The 17,515-nt window shown below is 35.7% G+C and overlaps 4 protein-coding genes and 1 long non-coding RNA gene across 10 annotated transcripts; 1 reads left to right on the top strand and 4 right to left on the bottom strand.

Annotated features, from left to right (window-relative positions):
• Positions 1 to 169: 169 nt before the first annotated feature.
• LOC140985667 (1-deoxy-D-xylulose-5-phosphate synthase 2, chloroplastic-like) lies at positions 170 to 3,760 on the bottom strand. The gene is made up of 10 exons (XM_073453544.1): positions 3,551 to 3,760; positions 3,258 to 3,425; positions 2,943 to 3,107; positions 2,620 to 2,770; positions 2,259 to 2,530; positions 1,909 to 2,182; positions 1,498 to 1,805; positions 1,137 to 1,418; positions 515 to 799; positions 170 to 433 (listed from the first exon to the last, which is right to left on the bottom strand). Exons 1-10 carry the CDS (start codon positions 3,638 to 3,640, stop codon positions 287 to 289), a joined length of 2,142 nt encoding a protein of 713 aa, XP_073309645.1. The 5' UTR covers positions 3,641 to 3,760; the 3' UTR covers positions 170 to 286.
• Positions 3,761 to 7,811: 4,051 nt separating this feature from the next.
• LOC140986779 (uncharacterized) lies at positions 7,812 to 8,296 on the top strand. Its single transcript, XR_012176977.1, has 2 exons — positions 7,812 to 7,944; positions 8,027 to 8,296. It is a non-coding gene; the product is annotated as an uncharacterized lncRNA (long non-coding RNA).
• LOC140986778 (uncharacterized) lies at positions 8,252 to 9,320 on the bottom strand. The gene is made up of 2 exons (XM_073455133.1): positions 8,886 to 9,320; positions 8,252 to 8,748 (listed from the first exon to the last, which is right to left on the bottom strand). The coding sequence occupies exons 1-2, from the start codon at positions 9,066 to 9,068 to the stop codon at positions 8,467 to 8,469; spliced, it is 465 nt and encodes a 154-aa protein (XP_073311234.1). The 5' UTR covers positions 9,069 to 9,320; the 3' UTR covers positions 8,252 to 8,466.
• Positions 9,321 to 11,188: 1,868 nt separating this feature from the next.
• LOC140986225 (SNW/SKI-interacting protein A-like) lies at positions 11,189 to 14,130 on the bottom strand. Of its 6 annotated transcripts, none has more exons than XM_073454309.1 (3): positions 13,784 to 14,130; positions 13,654 to 13,680; positions 11,189 to 13,229 (listed from the first exon to the last, which is right to left on the bottom strand). In XM_073454309.1, exons 1-3 carry the CDS (start codon positions 14,113 to 14,115, stop codon positions 11,384 to 11,386), a joined length of 2,205 nt encoding a protein of 734 aa, XP_073310410.1. In that variant the 5' UTR covers positions 14,116 to 14,130; the 3' UTR covers positions 11,189 to 11,383. The 6 variants fall into 6 exon arrangements, with proteins under 6 accessions (XP_073310410.1, XP_073310415.1, XP_073310413.1 ...); XM_073454314.1 differs by having other exon boundaries at positions 13,541 to 13,680; positions 13,870 to 14,020; XM_073454312.1 differs by having other exon boundaries at positions 13,870 to 14,010.
• Positions 14,131 to 14,683: 553 nt separating this feature from the next.
• On the bottom strand, positions 14,684 to 16,889 carry LOC140985635 (pentatricopeptide repeat-containing protein At4g19191, mitochondrial). Its single transcript, XM_073453503.1, has one exon. The coding sequence runs from the start codon at positions 16,788 to 16,790 to the stop codon at positions 14,820 to 14,822; it is 1,971 nt and encodes a 656-aa protein (XP_073309604.1). The 5' UTR covers positions 16,791 to 16,889; the 3' UTR covers positions 14,684 to 14,819.
• Between the last annotated feature and the right edge of the window lie 626 nt (positions 16,890 to 17,515).

Raw genomic sequence — 17,515 nt, 5'->3', positions numbered from 1 at the left:
AAGCTGTTTTTGTATGCTAAATCACAGTTAAGTTAACAAATAAGATCAAATTCAAACGTGAAATATCTAAAACCTCCTTTCCTCTTTGCGTAAAAACTTCACTCTCATGTGAGGAGAATGATAGTTTTTTTATTCAAATAAAAAATTAAATTTTATTCATTTNCTTGCCTATGAAACAACTTTATTAAGCAGAACTTTTCTAGTACGAGATTAGGACATGGCATTACACCCTTTCATCCTCCCCATGTGTAAATATTAACAAAAAAGTGAAATGCTGCCTCGAGTCTCAGTGTAGTTTGAGAGCTTCGATAGGCCTTCCAAGAAGGGATAAAACCGTGCCACAAATATGTTTTGAAGAGAGACCAGCTTCTTCCATCTGATCCAGTGGTGCTCCATGATCAATGTATCTATCTGGAAGCACCATTGATCTTAACTGCAATTCGAAAATGTCAGAAACAGAAAGAATGAAATAGTGAAAGGGAACCGATGAAACTAAATATGTGACTTTTTGTACCTTAAGGGGTCCATCCAAGAAACCTTTTAAGCTCAGGAAATGAGATATGTGTGATCCGAACCCTCCGATCGAACCTTCCTCCACGGTTATTATAATTTCGTGTTCTTTTGCCAATTCTTGTATGAGATCAGTATCCAATGGCTTACAGAATCTTGCATCAGCAACTGTTGCTGATATGTTAAGGGATTTAAGCATTTCTACAGCTTCCAAACACTGCTGGACTATTGCTCCATATCCAAGAATCGCCACTTTGTTCCCTTCTCTTAGTATTCGGCCTTTCCCGATCTGTCAAATAACGTAAATAATTCATTCGTATGTTTGTATCATTCAGTGTAATTTGCTACCAAAGAGTAAAAGTGACTCGAACATTTCAATCAATATCCAAACAGTGTCAAGATTGGTAAACATGTGCAATTGTTATCGCGTAGCGATAACTTTCGACAATTGCTTCGACTGCAACTAAAAAGACCCGAACATGTTAATTTTGACTTTAATAATGGTTATAGGATCGTGCATTTTTTATTACAATAGTATAGTTCAAATCTATTCAACAACATTAATCAAGAAACGGGGAAATTATTGCTTCCAACAAATTTTAAATAGAGTAGAATTTTTTGCTCACCTCAAGTGGTATTCCTTTAAAATGAGGTGGGAGAATGGTTCCAAGACCATTACCCCTCGGAAATCTGAAACAGCTCGGTCTGTCGTCTATTACTGCTGCTGTGGCTACCATGTGCATTAGCTCAGCCTCATCTGATGGAGCCATAACAACCATATTTGGCAGGCAAGCCATATAGGTCACATCAAACGCACCACAGTGAGTCGGCCCGTCTGCGCCAACTAACCCAGCTCGATCCATTGCAAACCGGACAGGTAACTTCTGAAGATCCACGTCATGTACCACCTTTATACATACATGTAGAACTGTTATGCTTTGATCTAAACATGACAAAAAGTCATTTTCTTTATATTAGATTTCTTACCTGGTCGTATCCTCGTTGCAGGAAGGATGAATAGATAGCACAGAATGGCTTTAGACCCTCGGAAGCTAAACCTGCTGCGAATGTGATGGCGTGCTGTTCGGCGATGCCCACATCAAAACAACGGTCTGGAAACCGTTTCTGGAAATAATTTAGACCCGTTCCACCTCCCATTGCAGCATGGATAGCCACAATTTTGCTGTCTAGTTCAGCTTCTTTTACAAGCGATTCTGCAAAATACCGAGTATATGAAAGTGTAGAAGAATTGGGCTTAATCTGCTTCCCTGTACTTGGTTCAAACTTGACGACCCCTGAAATATCAAGAAAAAGAAGAATAGCCATGTTTTTATTCTACACAAGATAAGATTTAGATAATTTTTAGCAAGATTGTGTATAACAATACCATAATCTCACCATGCATTTTATCAGCTGCTGCCTCGGCTGGAGGATACCCTTTCCCTTTTTCTGTTACGACATGGATTAAAACCGGACCTGGTGCGGGCATGGCCTTGACTTTCTCAAATATACTGACTAGATCATCGATATTGTGCCCATCAACAGGACCGATGTAATACAAACCAAGCTCTTCAAAAAACGTGGAACCTGAAGCACCTAACATCCCTCTTGCATATTCATCAACCTTGGCTGCAACTTCATGTGCTTGTGGCCCAATTTGCTTTGTAATGCTCTATAATGACGAAAGACAGAACTTTACTAATTTCCTAGAATTTATCAATGCTTGCACCTAAAGAAAATTGACTTACCTTTGCAGCTTCTCGAAGTTGTCTGAATTTAGGATTGGCCTGAAGCTTGCTCAACGTGCTACTGAGCGCACCAACTGGAGTGGCAGGGCCGTCTAGTGTCGCAGTTGGTAAAGAAACTTGCTTATTATCGTTTAGTATAATAATAAGATTCGTATCAAGAAAGCCCGTATTGTTCATGGCCTCGTACGCTTGTCCAGCGGTCATTGCTCCATCTCCAATCACCGAAACCACATTGTTGTTCTTCCCTAATAAATCTCTGGCTACGGCCATACCTATTATCATCGCAAATTTTCATTATTTTATATATCAAGTTCACTTTTCAGCACATGTTTAGGACAAAGTACGCAGATATTGACAGTACCAAGTCCAGCAGAGATGCTGGTTGAGCTATGCCCTGCACCGAATGCATCATACACACTCTCGTCTCTTTTAGGAAATCCGGCCAGCCCAGAAGTCTTGCGAATCGTGTGCATTTTAGACCGCCTCCCGGTCAGAATCTTGTGGCCGTATGTCTGGAGTTCCACTATCCATTTCAGAATCCACTCATATATTACTCAAGAAACGGAAAGAATATTGTATCCATAAGCATAAATAACAACGACTTCCTCCATTACTAAACATCTATATCTTGATTCTGTTCCTGAAGTGTTCATTGTGCACGGAACAAAAAAATTAAATCTTTACCTGATGGCCAACATCCCAAATGATTTTATCTTCGGGACAATCGAAAACATGGTGCAGAGCCACAGTGAGTTCCACAACACCTAAGCTTGAACTTAAATGCCCTCCAGTCTCTGCTACACTGTACACGATCTCTGCTCTGACTTCTGCTGCTAATTGTTCGAGATCCTGAGAAAAAAACAAAACATAACGAAAATGAAATAAACATAACCTATGATCCCTTATTAGTTGTCACCCTTTTCAGAACAATTATCAATCAATATCAGAAAAGATGATGAAAAACACACAAATTCTGGATTTCAGTGTGGAATGATGCACCTTCGTGGAGAGATTCTTCATATGAATAGGATAGTTGATCGTATCGAGTAACGGTGTAGCCGGTTTTTCGCCCGAAAAATCTATCTTCCAACCCTCTTCTTCTTTCCTTATTACCCACTTTCTTTCATACCCATCAGAAACACCACTGGTTGATGCTCTGACAGACAACTGAGTTTAAAAGCCATTTCAAGCAAAACCCAGTAAGCATAAGATTCAAATAACCACAGACGATTCCAAGTAACAGTAACTCAAACCAAGAACAAGAAACGTGAAAATTTTAACGCAGTGCTAACCTGTCTTCTTCCTCCACAGTTGAACTTTGGAACTGCAAAATATGGTGATGTGTGTTGGCTTATTCTAATGAAATTTCCACGGGCAGCCATTTCTGGAACGAGAACAATGGGTATTTATTTCGTTGGATTGTAGAAGAAGATCAAAGTGAGTGAAGATGGATGGAGCAGTAAAAGTTGGCAACAGAGACCAAATTTATATAAATACCAATATAGAGGAGCTTCCATCAAATGAACATATCTATATAAGCGAAGCGACAAGGTGGACTGGTTTAGCGTGCCCATTCCTATTTTTTCTATGCATGACAAACTTTGGTGGCTATTTCTTTTTCACAAAATCTCATGTGAAAACTTTTTGACAGAACAATTTTATGTGACAGGTTTCTTATCTAATCCAATTCATAAAAAATTATTATATCTTATGTTAAAATATTATTTTTCATTTTAAATATAGATTGTGTTCACCCGTTTCATGAAAATAGATAAGTGAGACCGTTATTCCTCTAAAAAAAATCTAAAACCGTTATGGTAACAAGTTTACTAGATTCGGTATCACCACCTTAATTGAAAGACAAAGACCAAGCAATTGTTTGGTTGGATTTAATTGGAGATTAGTGATATATGTTTGCATTTAAATTCCATGTTGTGACTTTTTTTTTGTCATTTCAATGGTGGAATCAATAACTTAATTTCAAGATTAGATACTATGCTCTTTTTTTGTCATTTCAGTGAAGGAATCACCAAAATGTTTCGGTACTAATTTCTGATTGATGCCTTGTCCCAACTAATATTGTCAATTTGATAATAAATATTGGGGAGCTCAATTTTATTTATTTATTTATAAATTTCTATTTTAAATGTGATGGGATTAATAATTTAAGTCAAACTTGAGATGAAATAAAGACGAGTGATCAATTAAAATCTCATCTTTCGCATCATCATCAAAAGATGTATATATACTTTGTTTTTCTAATTCGTCATATTTTGATATGCTATTAAAAATTTTTTACTGAGATTTAATTTTGGGCTCGTAATTTTTTTATTATAATTATTATCCATCCACTTGATTTTTTAGTATATGAGCATGCATGAATCTGATGTGATTTAGACTCCAGAAAATTATGCATTTAGTGATGAAACTATAGCTATGAGTAGCATAAGTAACGCTTTTGGTCTTTGTTCAAAAAACGTGTGCTGTTGATTTTTGACTTTTCAAAAAAAATTAATTGAAAAACATATATTTTTGGATAACATAATATTTTGAATGCTAAAAATTAATTGATTTTAGACATGTATTTATAGCTCATTAATGTCTTTTCCTACCACTATACAACTTCCAAGTATTCATTTAGCTAATTTGTATTTTAATTATTTATTTAAATGCTCGTTTTTATTAAATTTTAGCCGTAGTTGTATAAAATAACATCATGTACATTGCAATTTGGAGAAGTTTTTTCATAGAAAATTCCCGCCAAAAAAATAAATATTTATTAGTATTAATGTATTCACATATCATATTAAATATTTTAAAACACATAGAAATTAAATGTGAAGTCTTTACAATTTTTTTAAAAATTGATGTCTCTTAAAAATATAAACTACATTTAAGTGTCTACATTGATTATGTCATTTCATTTAATTTCGATAATAGTTTTGAATTTTGTGTTACTTTTATACATTTAGTTCTCATTAATCTCTATCAAATTAAATAAAATATAATTTTTTATATAATATTATGATTTTCAACTTTTTAAAACAGTGCCGTCGTGAATTTCGTTGTATTGAATTCCATAAATTGCTATTATTATTATGTATCTTAATTATAACTTCGATATAAAAATTTCTAATATGTTTTAACAAATAATTAAAATTTTAATCAATATTTATTCATCTAATGAATTGCAAAATTTTTAACTTTTTGAAAAATATATATTTATTGTTTAAAATTTTGATAAGATATCTTTTTCTATTTTTTTATAAATAATAATTTAACTCGATCAAGATATATATAAAAAAAGAAGTCAATTTAACATCAGAAGATTGTTATACTGATATCTCAAATGATATAAAATTTTGATATAATAAATTTTTACAATAATATTTAAATTTTAAATATTATATCAATAAGTTTAAAAATTATTCAAATACTAATATTGACTCATTTGAATTGTTAATTACATAAAATAATATTAAGTGTCACTCGATAAAATACTAGTACAATTTAATAGTGGTGTTCTACACAGAACCAGATCCATTTCACACACATGCTATCTATCTCAAATTACCAACTTCTTTACAAAGTAATATATGAAATAACAGTTTGGAACATAAGCATAACTATAGTGATTGCGATTGAAATACTTGGGCTTTAACTATATCACTAGCACAAAATTCTTAAACTATTTCAATGGCTACAATTTATTTTTTTCAGTTAAAAAAAAAAAAAGCAATTGATATCCTGATATTTTTTAATTAACTAAATAGGAAAAATTATGTTTTTAGTCTTATATTTTGCAAGTTTTTTGTCATTCAATTTACTGTCTGAGACCACTAGTTTGTGTTGTTTACGATTTAATATTTTTCATCAGAATGCTGACATCACGAAAATTAACGACTTGTCTAATGTCACAACATTCTGGTAAAATAAGACTAAAATTGAAAAAGTACAAATTAATGAGCTAAAACTAAATTGAACGAAAACATGACCACATATGAAAAATGTGCAAAGTTATAAAAATACAAATATTATTTTCCCTTTTAACTATCATATTGGTAGTATGAGTATCTGTCATGTTCACTGACTTAGAACCAGTAATAGTTTACGCTAACATATCGGGGTATCATGATTACTAAAAATTCCATTGAAATCTTCTATGAATTCATAGGTTATATTTATTTCTGGAAAGAAAGATATTTGAATCTATACTAATATTGATCCATCAAGAATTGTAGCATTCAAAATATGATTATTATCTCACTAAAATGATGAGTAAATGATGCTAGTTCTTAATTTGTAATAAAAATATCTCAATTGCCAATTTGTTGCTTCAAAGTTTATATAGTCAAATTTAACCTATCTCTTATTTGCCACTTTCCTATACCTGGGACATTTTTACCTGCGTTGCGTATTTTTAAAAAATATAAAGGGATCCATAAAAACTCAAGCTTGAATGTTATAGGATAATGTAAAAATGGAGCAAATTTGTTGTTGTGCAGCAGCGCAAGAGCTAAAGCCAAATAGCAAGTGGAGGTGTCAATCTGTTTTACAAACTTGCAGTAGCTGATGGGATGAAGGTTAAAATTTTGGTGGGTTATGGGTTGTTCTTCGCCTCGATTTTCTTGACTCCCATTGCTTTAGTCCTTGAAAGGTGAAATTTGGCCAGAATCCCTTTCAGATGCTTGGTCGTCTGTGTCTTTTTAGTTTCTGAAACCTTTTAGACCTTTGAATCAAATTTGTGTTTGCAGGAAGAGTAGGCCAAGGTTCTCAAAGATGATAGCTTTCCAAGCTTTTGTGAGTGGATTATTAGGGTAACAATGGCAACTTAACGAAATTTTTTACCTCAAACTCGGTAGGAAAAACATAACGGAATGAAAATCTTGTGCGCTTTTAACATGGTGTATAATTTATTTTTAACCTGTTACTGAGGATCATTAAGAAGCAATATGAATGCAGAGAGCATAGTTTTGACATCTGCAACATTTACAACAGCAATGTATAATATCATTCCAGCTCTTACATTCGTCTTGGCCGTCATTTTCAGGTGCCTAAAACTGGTGAAAAAACTCTCCCTTCTCTTTTGAATTGAAGTTGAAACAAATATTGTTATAGTTCGCATATCTGTATATTGGTTGCCCTTTTTATGGGTTCACATGTTGGAGAAGTCAGAAATACAAAAATCGGCAGGAAAAGCGAAGGTTTTGGTATCCGCGCTAAGCATTGCTGGAGCAATGGTTCTAAGCTTTTACAAAGGAATAAATGTCACACTTTGGTCCACACATGTAGATTTGCTTTAGACTGCTTCGGCTGCTAGTAATCAGCGGCAGCAGCAGAGTCCTTTGCTGGGCTCGTTACTGGCCGTATCCAGCTGTTTTTCATACGCATCTTGGTACATGATTCAGGTAATCCCACATGAATAATACAGAAAATGTGAAATCTTGATCATATGCTGAAAGATAATTTCATCATGTACAGACTAAAATGAGCTATAACAACCATTGCTATTCAAGCACGGTCTTAACGTGTTTCAGTGGAGCGATCCTGGCCTGGTGATAGCAGTAAAGGTATGGGGAAGTCGGGTGAAAGGGCCTCTGTTTGTCATTTCTTTTCTGCCAGTGGCTCTCATATTTGTCGCAATAATAGGATCCATTGCTCTGGGTGAAAAGCTGACACTAGGAAGGTCATTATCTTATCTGGGATCTTGCCATTCATTTTTCCTGTGTGCGCTTTCACAGAAAAATTATGATTTCCCTGTTCTTCAGCGTGCTAGGATCAGTAATGATAATCACCGGCTTATACTTTGTGATGTGGGCAAAATGGAAGGAGACGAAAATGACTCGATCCGACTCGATAACAGCAAGAGAAGATACCTCAGAAAATGCATCATCTGCTGCTGCTGTTCAAGAAGTATAACTTGATAGTTTACACTCTTGAGCTAGTATCAGATAGATTTTAGAAGGAGCGCTGACTGTGTAGGCCTCCAAAAAGAATTGAATTTCATATCATATAACAAACATACTAACATTGTTATACATCAAAAGTAACGAAAGAAAACACAAGAAAAGAGCACTGAATACAAAAAACCAAGTCAAAAAACAACATTTGTCACACGTTGAACATCAAAGAACATTTGTCACACGTTGTACATCAAAGAACCAATTCTCACCCATTTACCACCTTATAATCTTCAACAAGTTGTTTCTCACTCCTTCTCGGTTTTCTTTGCATCTGGTTTTTTATCAGTTGCAGATTCCTCATTTTCCTCAAATTCTAATGCCTTCACAGGCTCTGCCACCGGCTTATCTTCGACTTTTTCGAATGTTTCGAGATTCGATATCTGAATTGGTTTCCCTTCTGTTTTCTCAGCTTCCTCTGCAGCTTCAAGAAATTTTAAGGTTTCATTTCCTCGGGGCTCTGCATCTTCTTGTTCTAATTCCGCTGAAGCTTTGCAGTCATTCTTAACCAGGCCTTTGCCCCCTTCATTCTACATATTTATTTGTTCAAACATCGTTACACATGTTCAAAAAAAATTGCAACAACTTTTCATTTAAATTTAACCCACAGATCCTGAACCAATTACGATATGTATAATAATTAATGACATGTAGACAAGTATTTTACCTCCTGGATTAACATTTGACCCAGTGATTGGTGCTTGGCTTCATCATCCACCACCAGCCCTTCATCCTTCCCCTCCACCTCTTCTCCCACGACGGCGGCGGTGTCCTCCTCCTTCGTAACAGACGGCGGCGGAGCATCGCCGGAGTTCTTCAAAACATTAAACCTGCTCGCACATGCTCCCATTATTTTTCTGATCTTCACAATGCAGCGTGTATATAGAAATTAATCAATGGGATGGAGAAAGGAGTGGAGTTTTTTGCATATATAGGACAGGATGGGAATCGACATTGGAGGTCCATCATGGGGATCTGTTCCGACATTTATATCCTATATTTTCTACGAAACTCAAAGATCTTTCAGTTGTCTGTTGATAAACTCTCTACATTGGAACTTTGACCGACAATAGTTTTCAACGTTTCCCTTTCCATTGCGGTTCCATTTAGGTTTTAACGTATCTATATCTCATGTTACAATTATTCACAAACGCTCATGCTCATCTGACACCAAAATCTAAAATCGAAAATGAAATTTCAAATTCAAAACTCGATTATAACCAACAAACTATTATTATTATCGATTATTATTATTCTTCTTCTTCTATATAGGTAGTCTATCATATATAATGCATCCAAGATTTATATAACGACTCGAATCTATTTATTTTCTTGATCTTATTTATTATGGAAATTAATACTAAGTTAATAGTCATGTTATTTATCTATATCTATATATATATATATATTTTAAAAAAAAACAAGATATTGGTAGTTATATGCTACATATGATGCTATTATAATTTTTATGTGGAAATTAATAATTCCAACACAAAAGATACATGTATGAGTTGGCCATGTTACGTATGGTATAATTGTTGGACCCATGATCCAAGTTTTATAGGAAATATTCAATGCACCATTTTTTCGAAAATTGTATTCAGCACGAAATCTCACTTCACATTTATATATATTTTTAAATTATAAGTATACAGTATATGTTCTAAAATAATCAATTAAGTTGTCGTAGTAGGTAGTATATATAATCCCTGCCCGTAGCGAAGTGGCTAAAATAGTTATGATTTTGTGTCCATGATTATACGGAGATATGAATGAATTGAGTCTCACAAATTCAAGTTTGAGTCATGTTAATAATAATAATTTTTAATATATAGTATTGTTTTATACTATTGAAAATATATTCGACGTATTGCACATATTCAAGAACTTTTGAGACATAAATTTTTTATAATAATTGGTCTATAGTGAGACGATTTCACACGTCTTAATTTGTGAGACGGGTCAATCATCACTATATTTATAATAAAAATTAATACTTTCGACATAAAAAATAATTTTATTGCATGAGTGACTCAAATAGAATATACGTCTCACAAAATTGATCTGTGAGATCATTTCACAAGAGTTTTTGTGATTTTATAAAGTAGAAGTTCAAATTTTTGTGTATAATTATTTTGAATTTAATATAATCTAAAATCCTCTACTAAAATAACTTCGCTTAAATTCGCCCATGATATTCCGAATATCTATACAATTTCCAAACCAATCATATCTATGAACTGCATGCGCAATAGTACTTCTCTAAAGGGTGCAGGGATGTATAGGTGTATTTTTTACTAGTGGAATCAAATAAAGAAGAACAAAGTAAGATCCATTATGGACCCAATCTCGAGTTTGTTTTTCTTTCTAAATCCACCACCACATCATAGTCGATACTTTTTTGAGCCATTGATCGATATTATTATCTCACTTTATTATTTGATAGGTCTTATGTCACTTCATTGATGAACACATAAATAGATACAGATGATTAAAACATATCAAAATTATATATAAATTATATATATATGTCATTTTATTTGTGGATATAGAGATAGATACGATGGACGGTGAACAACAAATGGGGCTGAAGTGGCTTCAGATGGGCTGACACCACCTTACTTGGGCCATACTGACAGAAAAGTTAAGTGACCCAACTTTTAGCTGTCCTACAGTTCGATAGTATTATTATTTCTTTTTTAAGTGATCTACCATCATCAATTATGCAATCGTGCCGACCTGCTAAAAAAAATACTAGCTTCATTTTTAAAAAAAAAAATCATTATAGATATTTAGAAGCGAAACTTTTACAAAATATTAGAGAATATAATTCTAGGACACCGAAAACAGATCATAGAAATCTTCAGCCACGAGACTCCGTCGATAACGACCGAAGGCACACTAACCTAGTATAACTACTTGATAATCAAACTCAAACAAATTGAGACGTAAAAAACCACCCCAAAATAATAATAATAATAATACATTATAATCTACCAAAGATCATTTCAAGAGTCATAGAACAAGTGATTGATACAACCCACAAACGATACGAAACAACGGGGTAGAATTAAAAATAAAGTTAAAATGAGCAAGTATGCCAGCTGATAACCAAAAAGCATACATTAGAGCCTATAAGTGTTCTCAACTGAAGCAACGTCCAGCTTAGCGACCCCTCTCAAAGTTGATTCGCGACCTACCTGACCCTTCAAAGCCATCTCGCATGGATCCAGCACTGGCCTTTAAGGTACCACCACTCCCTACTTTGTCCATCGCTTTCTTGCCAGTCTTGACCTCCGTCAAGAACTGATCCAAGCCGAAGGGATCTTCCTCAGGCTGCTGCTCCTTGTCAAACTCAACAGGCCTATCCCTAGGCCCAGCCCTCTCAGAAGTACCTGCAAATGCCTTGTCAGGCTTGAAGCGCTCAGTTTTCATCAACTTATCTAGCTGCTCATCTTCGCCTCCATACATCTCATCATCTACATCTTTCTTCGGTTTGTATAGAGTACTCATAGTTGCTTGTGTAGTAAACAGGCCCTTGTCATATATGTTGTAGGCGTCATCTGTGGCAAAACCAGAATCCATTCCTTTCTCCTGGTTAAACAACCTCTGATCGTACATAACTTCACCTTGCCTTCCTCCAGTGGAGGCCATTCCAAGAGCAACTTTCTCACTGATATCACGGTCTCTATCCCTCGTAATTTTGCTCTTCTTCCCCATAGCAGCATCTTTTGCCTCCAGCCTCCTCTCCCTCTCCCTCTCTCTCCGTCGCTCCTCGCGAATTTTCTCCCGATTCGATCTCTCCTCTCTCTCTTCCTTGGTTTCCTTTGGGGCATCTCTTACGCGCTCATAATCCATCCTTATATCACCATCATTGATTGCACCCCTCTCAGAAGGCATTGGCACAGCAGCAGCTGGAGCAACACCAGTTCTCTCAGATCGTGCCTTTCGTGCCAACTCTCGTAGTTCCATTTCCTTCTTCTCCTTTTCTTTCATCATCATCTCCTTCTGAACCTTAGATCGCACAGCAACAGCCTCTCGTGCTTTCTGTTCGGCAACATACAAAGCCTCTGATAACTTGGCAAAATTATCATTAATCTGTACATCCTGAAGACCCCGCCCATCCGCAGCCAGACGCTTGTCCAGTGGTATGGTGTAACCCTTGGCATTTTTCCAATTAGAAATACAAGGTGGAATTTTCCAGTCCTGCTGGTCCTTCACAGTCACAGGACGAGGCGGAGAATGCATAACTGGCACTGGCGGAGAACCAGAAGCCTTTGGAACCCTCTTGTGCTTAAACTTGGGAGGCTCCAAAGGATCTACTGGCATCTCTACCATCCGAATGATTCTCTCTTTGGCCCCAGAGTTAAAAGCTGCAGACTGCTGCGACGGTTTGTACTTTATAAACTTACAATCCGAGGACTGAGTGGGAACATTTTTTGGCTGGGCAGCGCTCAACCTCACATTAACAATCTTCTCAAGAGCAGCCTTGGTGTCTTGTGTAGTCTCATCTATCTCTTTCTGCTTCTCATCCACATCCATCTCGTCCACTTCCTCTTTATCCTTCACAACCATTGGAACCAAATCCGAATGCTGTGAATATACAATCTTCTTTGCATTCTCATTCTGCCTCACGATAGAATCGTATCTCAAGTTCCCACTCTCATCCACAGTGAGGGGTAAAGTCTTCCCGGAAGGCTTCTGACCAGTACTCCGGCCCATGCCAAGTGGGTATTGTGCATAATGAATTTCAGGGAATGCCCCTCCATCGCCAAAGTCCTCAGGTTTTGAGGGCTTAAACCCAGCCCTTTTCAAGTACGGGGACACTGGCTTGGCCTTGAAGGTCTCTACATTCTCAGCCTCAGATAAACTGTACCTACTTTTAAACCATGGATCATTGGTGTGATCATAATTTGTATTTACAGACGACTTTGCCTTTGGAAGAATGTCTTTCAATACAACCATTCTCGAAACTATATCAAAATAAGTAAAAATATACCATGCAAAGACCCTGCAAAAAACAAAAAGGTCCATAAAAAAACCACAAGCATATTATAAGGAAGATGCATAGCATATTAATCCGACAAACATCAGATAACTCTGAATCTATATTTCTATAAATAATCAAAGCAGTAACGTCATAATTGAATCATAATCTCATGATTTGAGAACATTATGAATAAAAAATACCATTTTCAAATGTTCTACAAACTGAATTATAAAAACAAATTCATATTTGAAGACTATTAATGCATAGAGGTTAACCAGATCGTTTTTTGTCTGAAATTCATAACAACGCGGGTACAGTCGTATAAATATTACCGAATTTTTCCTCATATAAGATCCGAGCCTGAGCTCAATTTGAATTTAAAGCAGTTAAAATATTTAGGCTCGAGGTCTGCTGAAGCCTATCGAACTCAAATTTCGAAACCAACCGAAGGAGCTCCAGTATCATGTAAAAGCTGAAAACCAAAATCAAGCACCGAAAAGGAGATCAAACCAAAAGATAGGGAAAACAATATAAACTATATCAGATACTATAAAACAAATAAAAAAAATCCATACAAAAATCTGAATTTAATGTAGCAACCAAGAGATGAAGGGTGAACTTGACAGGGGTAAACAGTGGGAAAATTGGATATGAAACTCACGTAGAGGCGGCTTAGGAGGAGAAACAGTCGGTAGGTGGTGGTAGCTACGGCGAGGAACGGTGGTGGAGGATCTGATCTGTTGTATCGGAGCGTGAAAAGTGGGAAAATACAGCGAAGGTCGAGGGTTTTGGCCAAGTGGAATTCGATGCAAAATTGACCTTCACGTAAATTCGATCCAAATTTTGTTCCCTTATCTTGATTGGAATAGGCCTTGTTAACATGTCCAGCTGGACTGGGATGACCCATCCAAAAATTACTCCTAGCCCAGTCTGGACCAGATAGTAAAACACATAACTCAGCCCAGTATCAGGCCCAATTATATGGGCTCATAGTTAATGATTTGTTCTATATTAAATTTAATATCTTCATCAATTTATTTATTTATTTATTAATATAAAATAGAAAATCACAATGAAAAATATCATATTAATTTCAAAATCTTAATCTGAAAAATACCCACATTTACCCATATATAAATTGAACTTGAACTCAAGCAGATCATCATGTTAGTTAAAAATGATCTAATACAAATAAATGTATTTGTATTATTGCTTCAAAAAAAATGTATTTGTATTAAGAAAAGAGGTTGTTTCAGTTTTTCAATAATGTAGATAATTAAATACGAAGATCAATTTGTTTCGGTTTTTCAATATTGTAGATAATTAAATACGAAGATCAATCCTATTGATGTTTTAATTACTAAATTATTATTTAATCAATATATATTATATAGTTTACAATGGATGCAATAAATAAAACTCACAAACAAGCTTTTTATAAAAGCTCGAACTCAATAAAATTTGAGTCCCAGCCTCTAGAAATGAAGTATTATAAATACATATTACTATTTTTCAACTACTTTGAATCCTCATCAGAGGACTTTTTGTCACTAATTTGAACATTATTACAAGATTGAAGCTTTTTTGATTTCATATGACAATTGGAGGCATTCACATCGGTTCCACGAGAACTCGAGAATTTGCGTAGATTGAATTTCCTTTGGAGAAAAAATCCATTTCATCTTTCAACTGCAAACCTAAGCTATCCAATGCTTCAAATATTTGACACCTTTCAGAATGGTACCTATCTTCCACTGTAAATGAGTAGCACTTTCCATACATTTGTATCACACTCTGACCTGGAGATTTTATCACTTGCTTGCTCTTCATTTCTCTCCGCATAGCAGCAAACCCCTCCCATTCTTTTGTTGATGCATAAATATTAGCCATTTCAACATATGGAGCCGCAGCCTGTGGTTCAAGTTCAAAAAGATGACGTGCCGCATACTCTGCGATCCCCAAATTACAGTGAATCTTGCAGGCACAAAGCAAAGCTCCCCACACTCCTGCATCTGGTTTAGTGGGCATGTGTAGAATAAACTTCAATGCTTCTTCAAGCTTTCCTTGACGTCCAATGAGGTAAGCCATACACGCATAGTGATCCAATCCAGGACTCAATCCGTAAACTTTACTCATCTTCTCAAAGAATCCCCACCCTTCCTCCAAGAAACCGGCGTGAGTACAAGTCTGAAGAACAGCAAGAAATGTTGCGTCATTCGGCTCTAAACCCAACTTCAACATCTGATCCATAAGATACAACGATTCTTGAAACTTTCCATTTAGTCCGTATCCTGCAATCATAGTTGTCCAAGAAACAACCGTCTTCCCATCCATGGCATGAAAAATTTCCTCAGCATCTTGTATGCTACCACATTTTGCATACATATCCAACAATGCATTGCACACCATGACATTTCCATTTAATCCCTTAGAAACCGTGAATTCATCGATCCATTTTCCGATGTCCAGGGATCCAACTTTGGCACACACCGATATCAAATGGACGACAGTAACCAAGTCAGGTTCCTCACCTGCAACCTCCATAGCATGAAACAAGGATATAGCTTCATCAAGATCACCTTGCTTTGAATACCCACCAATCATAGCAGTCCAAGTCACACGAGACTTCACCTTCATGTCGTCAAATATATATCTTGCGGAATCAATGTCTCCACACTTGCAATGCATAGAAACCAGAGTATTAAGCAAGGTGACATCTTCATAACAACCTATCTTGACTCCATGAGCATGAATCAGCTTGCCATGACATAGAGACTCGGGCCGAGAAAAGGAAGAAAGCAAGTTAAGAATGGTACTCAAATCAGGCCTATGCCCAATACCAAGCATCTGTTTGTAAATCCCAAAGGATTTCACGGAGTCCTCAACATAAGAACATCCTGCAATCATTGCATTCCATGAAACAGTAGTTAAAGAATCCAAATTGACTCCATGAAAGACCATTTCAGCAGAGCACAAATCCCCACATTTGGCATAGCCAGATATCCAAGTGTTGGCAACAGACACGTCATCTTCAAAACCAGATTTAATCCCGAAACAATGAACTGCACACAGCAGTTTCCGGTCCTTAATTCCGGATACCATTTGTGTCAACCCCATGACCGTAACCGCGTCGGGGATTAAATCTTCAGTCCTCATTCGATTAAACAACGATGAAACGCTGTCGATGAAACCCACTTGCGCAAAACCCATGATAATCGCATTCCAAGAAGCTACGTCTCTGTCAGACATTTCGTCAAACAGATTATAAGCGCATTCCAAATCATTGCATTTCACGTACATATCAACCAAAGCCGTTTGTACATATATATTCACACTGTACGGCGTTTTCGCAACATGGGAATGGATGATCCGGGAGAATCCGAGGTTGCATAATTTCGCGCATGCTTTTGCGATGAATGGGAAAGTTAAGTTGTTTGGTTGTGCAGAAGATTGCTGCTTCATTTGGCGAAATAGGAGAAGAGCTCTCTGAGCATGGCCTTGATTCACTGCTTGTCTTATGTGGGAGTTCCACGCAACAACTTTAAACCGCTGGAGAACTGGAAAAACCTGGGACGATAGCATGTCTCATTGTATTGGAGCCAGGTAGAGTTTCTTGTGCAGCAACTCAGATCCAACATGTTCTTATAATGTTTTTCTCGGTTGACCTAAGACAGATTAACTATTATTCAGATTGGAATAATTCCACATTATAAGCATTTAATCGAGTTATTTATTGTTTGTAAGTCTCTTTTACAACTCGATTTATACTTATTATGGAAAATTGAGTCGAATCGGAGATCTATCTGTTAAATTTAACCTCATTGTTCCACAAGAGTTGTTATGTTAAAATATACCAAATCTTATTCTTAAAAATGCAACTTTATAAAACTACTCGTAATTTTATTGGAAAACTACACTTAATTAATTAATAATAATAATAAATAATAATGAAATCAAAACTAGACAAGAAAAAAATAAATCACACAAATGGGAAATATGGATTGAAATAAGCAATAATATACATCACATTTCTGCAGCATTTTGCAACTTTGAACGTCTATACAATACGCATGAGATGTGTTGTTCTGTATTTTTTACACTTTATTTTTATATTATTATATGTACTATATTTTATCAAATAAAGTACCAAATATTATCTGATCACAAAAATGAGAAATATGGATTGAAATTAGTAATGAATCGGAGTTTTTGTTGGTGCATTTTGGACCCAAACATGACAACCAATTAGAAAGTCCATCTTGTCAAGCCCAATCCAACAATACTTTTGACCATAACACAAGGTATAT

This window comes from Primulina huaijiensis, chromosome 10, assembly GCF_012295235.1.
Source record: "Primulina huaijiensis isolate GDHJ02 chromosome 10, ASM1229523v2, whole genome shotgun sequence".
NCBI lineage: Eukaryota > Viridiplantae > Streptophyta > Magnoliopsida > Lamiales > Gesneriaceae > Primulina > Primulina huaijiensis.
The sequence above is the reverse complement of the archived record's forward strand: the minus strand, read 5'-3'. Positions and strand labels throughout refer to the sequence as shown.

Bases quoted from the DNA above. Each gene is read 5' to 3' on its own strand.
- LOC140986225 (XM_073454309.1), bottom strand. From the start codon at position 14,115: ATGGGTCATCCCAGTCCAGCTGGACATGTTAACAAGGCCTATTCCAAT. The intron at 13,681-13,783 runs GTATGGATTTTT...TTTGGTTTTCAG, and splicing joins TACATTAAATTCAGATTTTT to CTTTTACATGATACTGGAGC. The intron at 13,230-13,653 runs GTTGGTTTCGAA...TGTTTTTTGCAG, and splicing joins ATGATACTGGAGCTCCTTCG to GGTCTTTGCATGGTATATTT.
- LOC140985667 (XM_073453544.1), bottom strand. From the start codon at position 3,640: ATGGCTGCCCGTGGAAATTTCATTAGAATAAGCCAACACACATCACCA. The intron at 2,771-2,942 runs GTAAAGATTTAA...GTGGAACTCCAG, and splicing joins TTTGGGATGTTGGCCATCAG to ACATACGGCCACAAGATTCT. The intron at 1,806-1,908 runs GTGAGATTATGG...TTGATATTTCAG, and splicing joins AGCAGCTGATAAAATGCATG to GGGTCGTCAAGTTTGAACCA.
- LOC140986778 (XM_073455133.1), bottom strand. From the start codon at position 9,068: ATGGGAGCATGTGCGAGCAGGTTTAATGTTTTGAAGAACTCCGGCGAT. The intron at 8,749-8,885 runs GTAAAATACTTG...ATAAATATGTAG, and splicing joins GTCAAATGTTAATCCAGGAG to AATGAAGGGGGCAAAGGCCT.
- LOC140985635 (XM_073453503.1), bottom strand. From the start codon at position 16,790: ATGCTATCGTCCCAGGTTTTTCCAGTTCTCCAGCGGTTTAAAGTTGTT.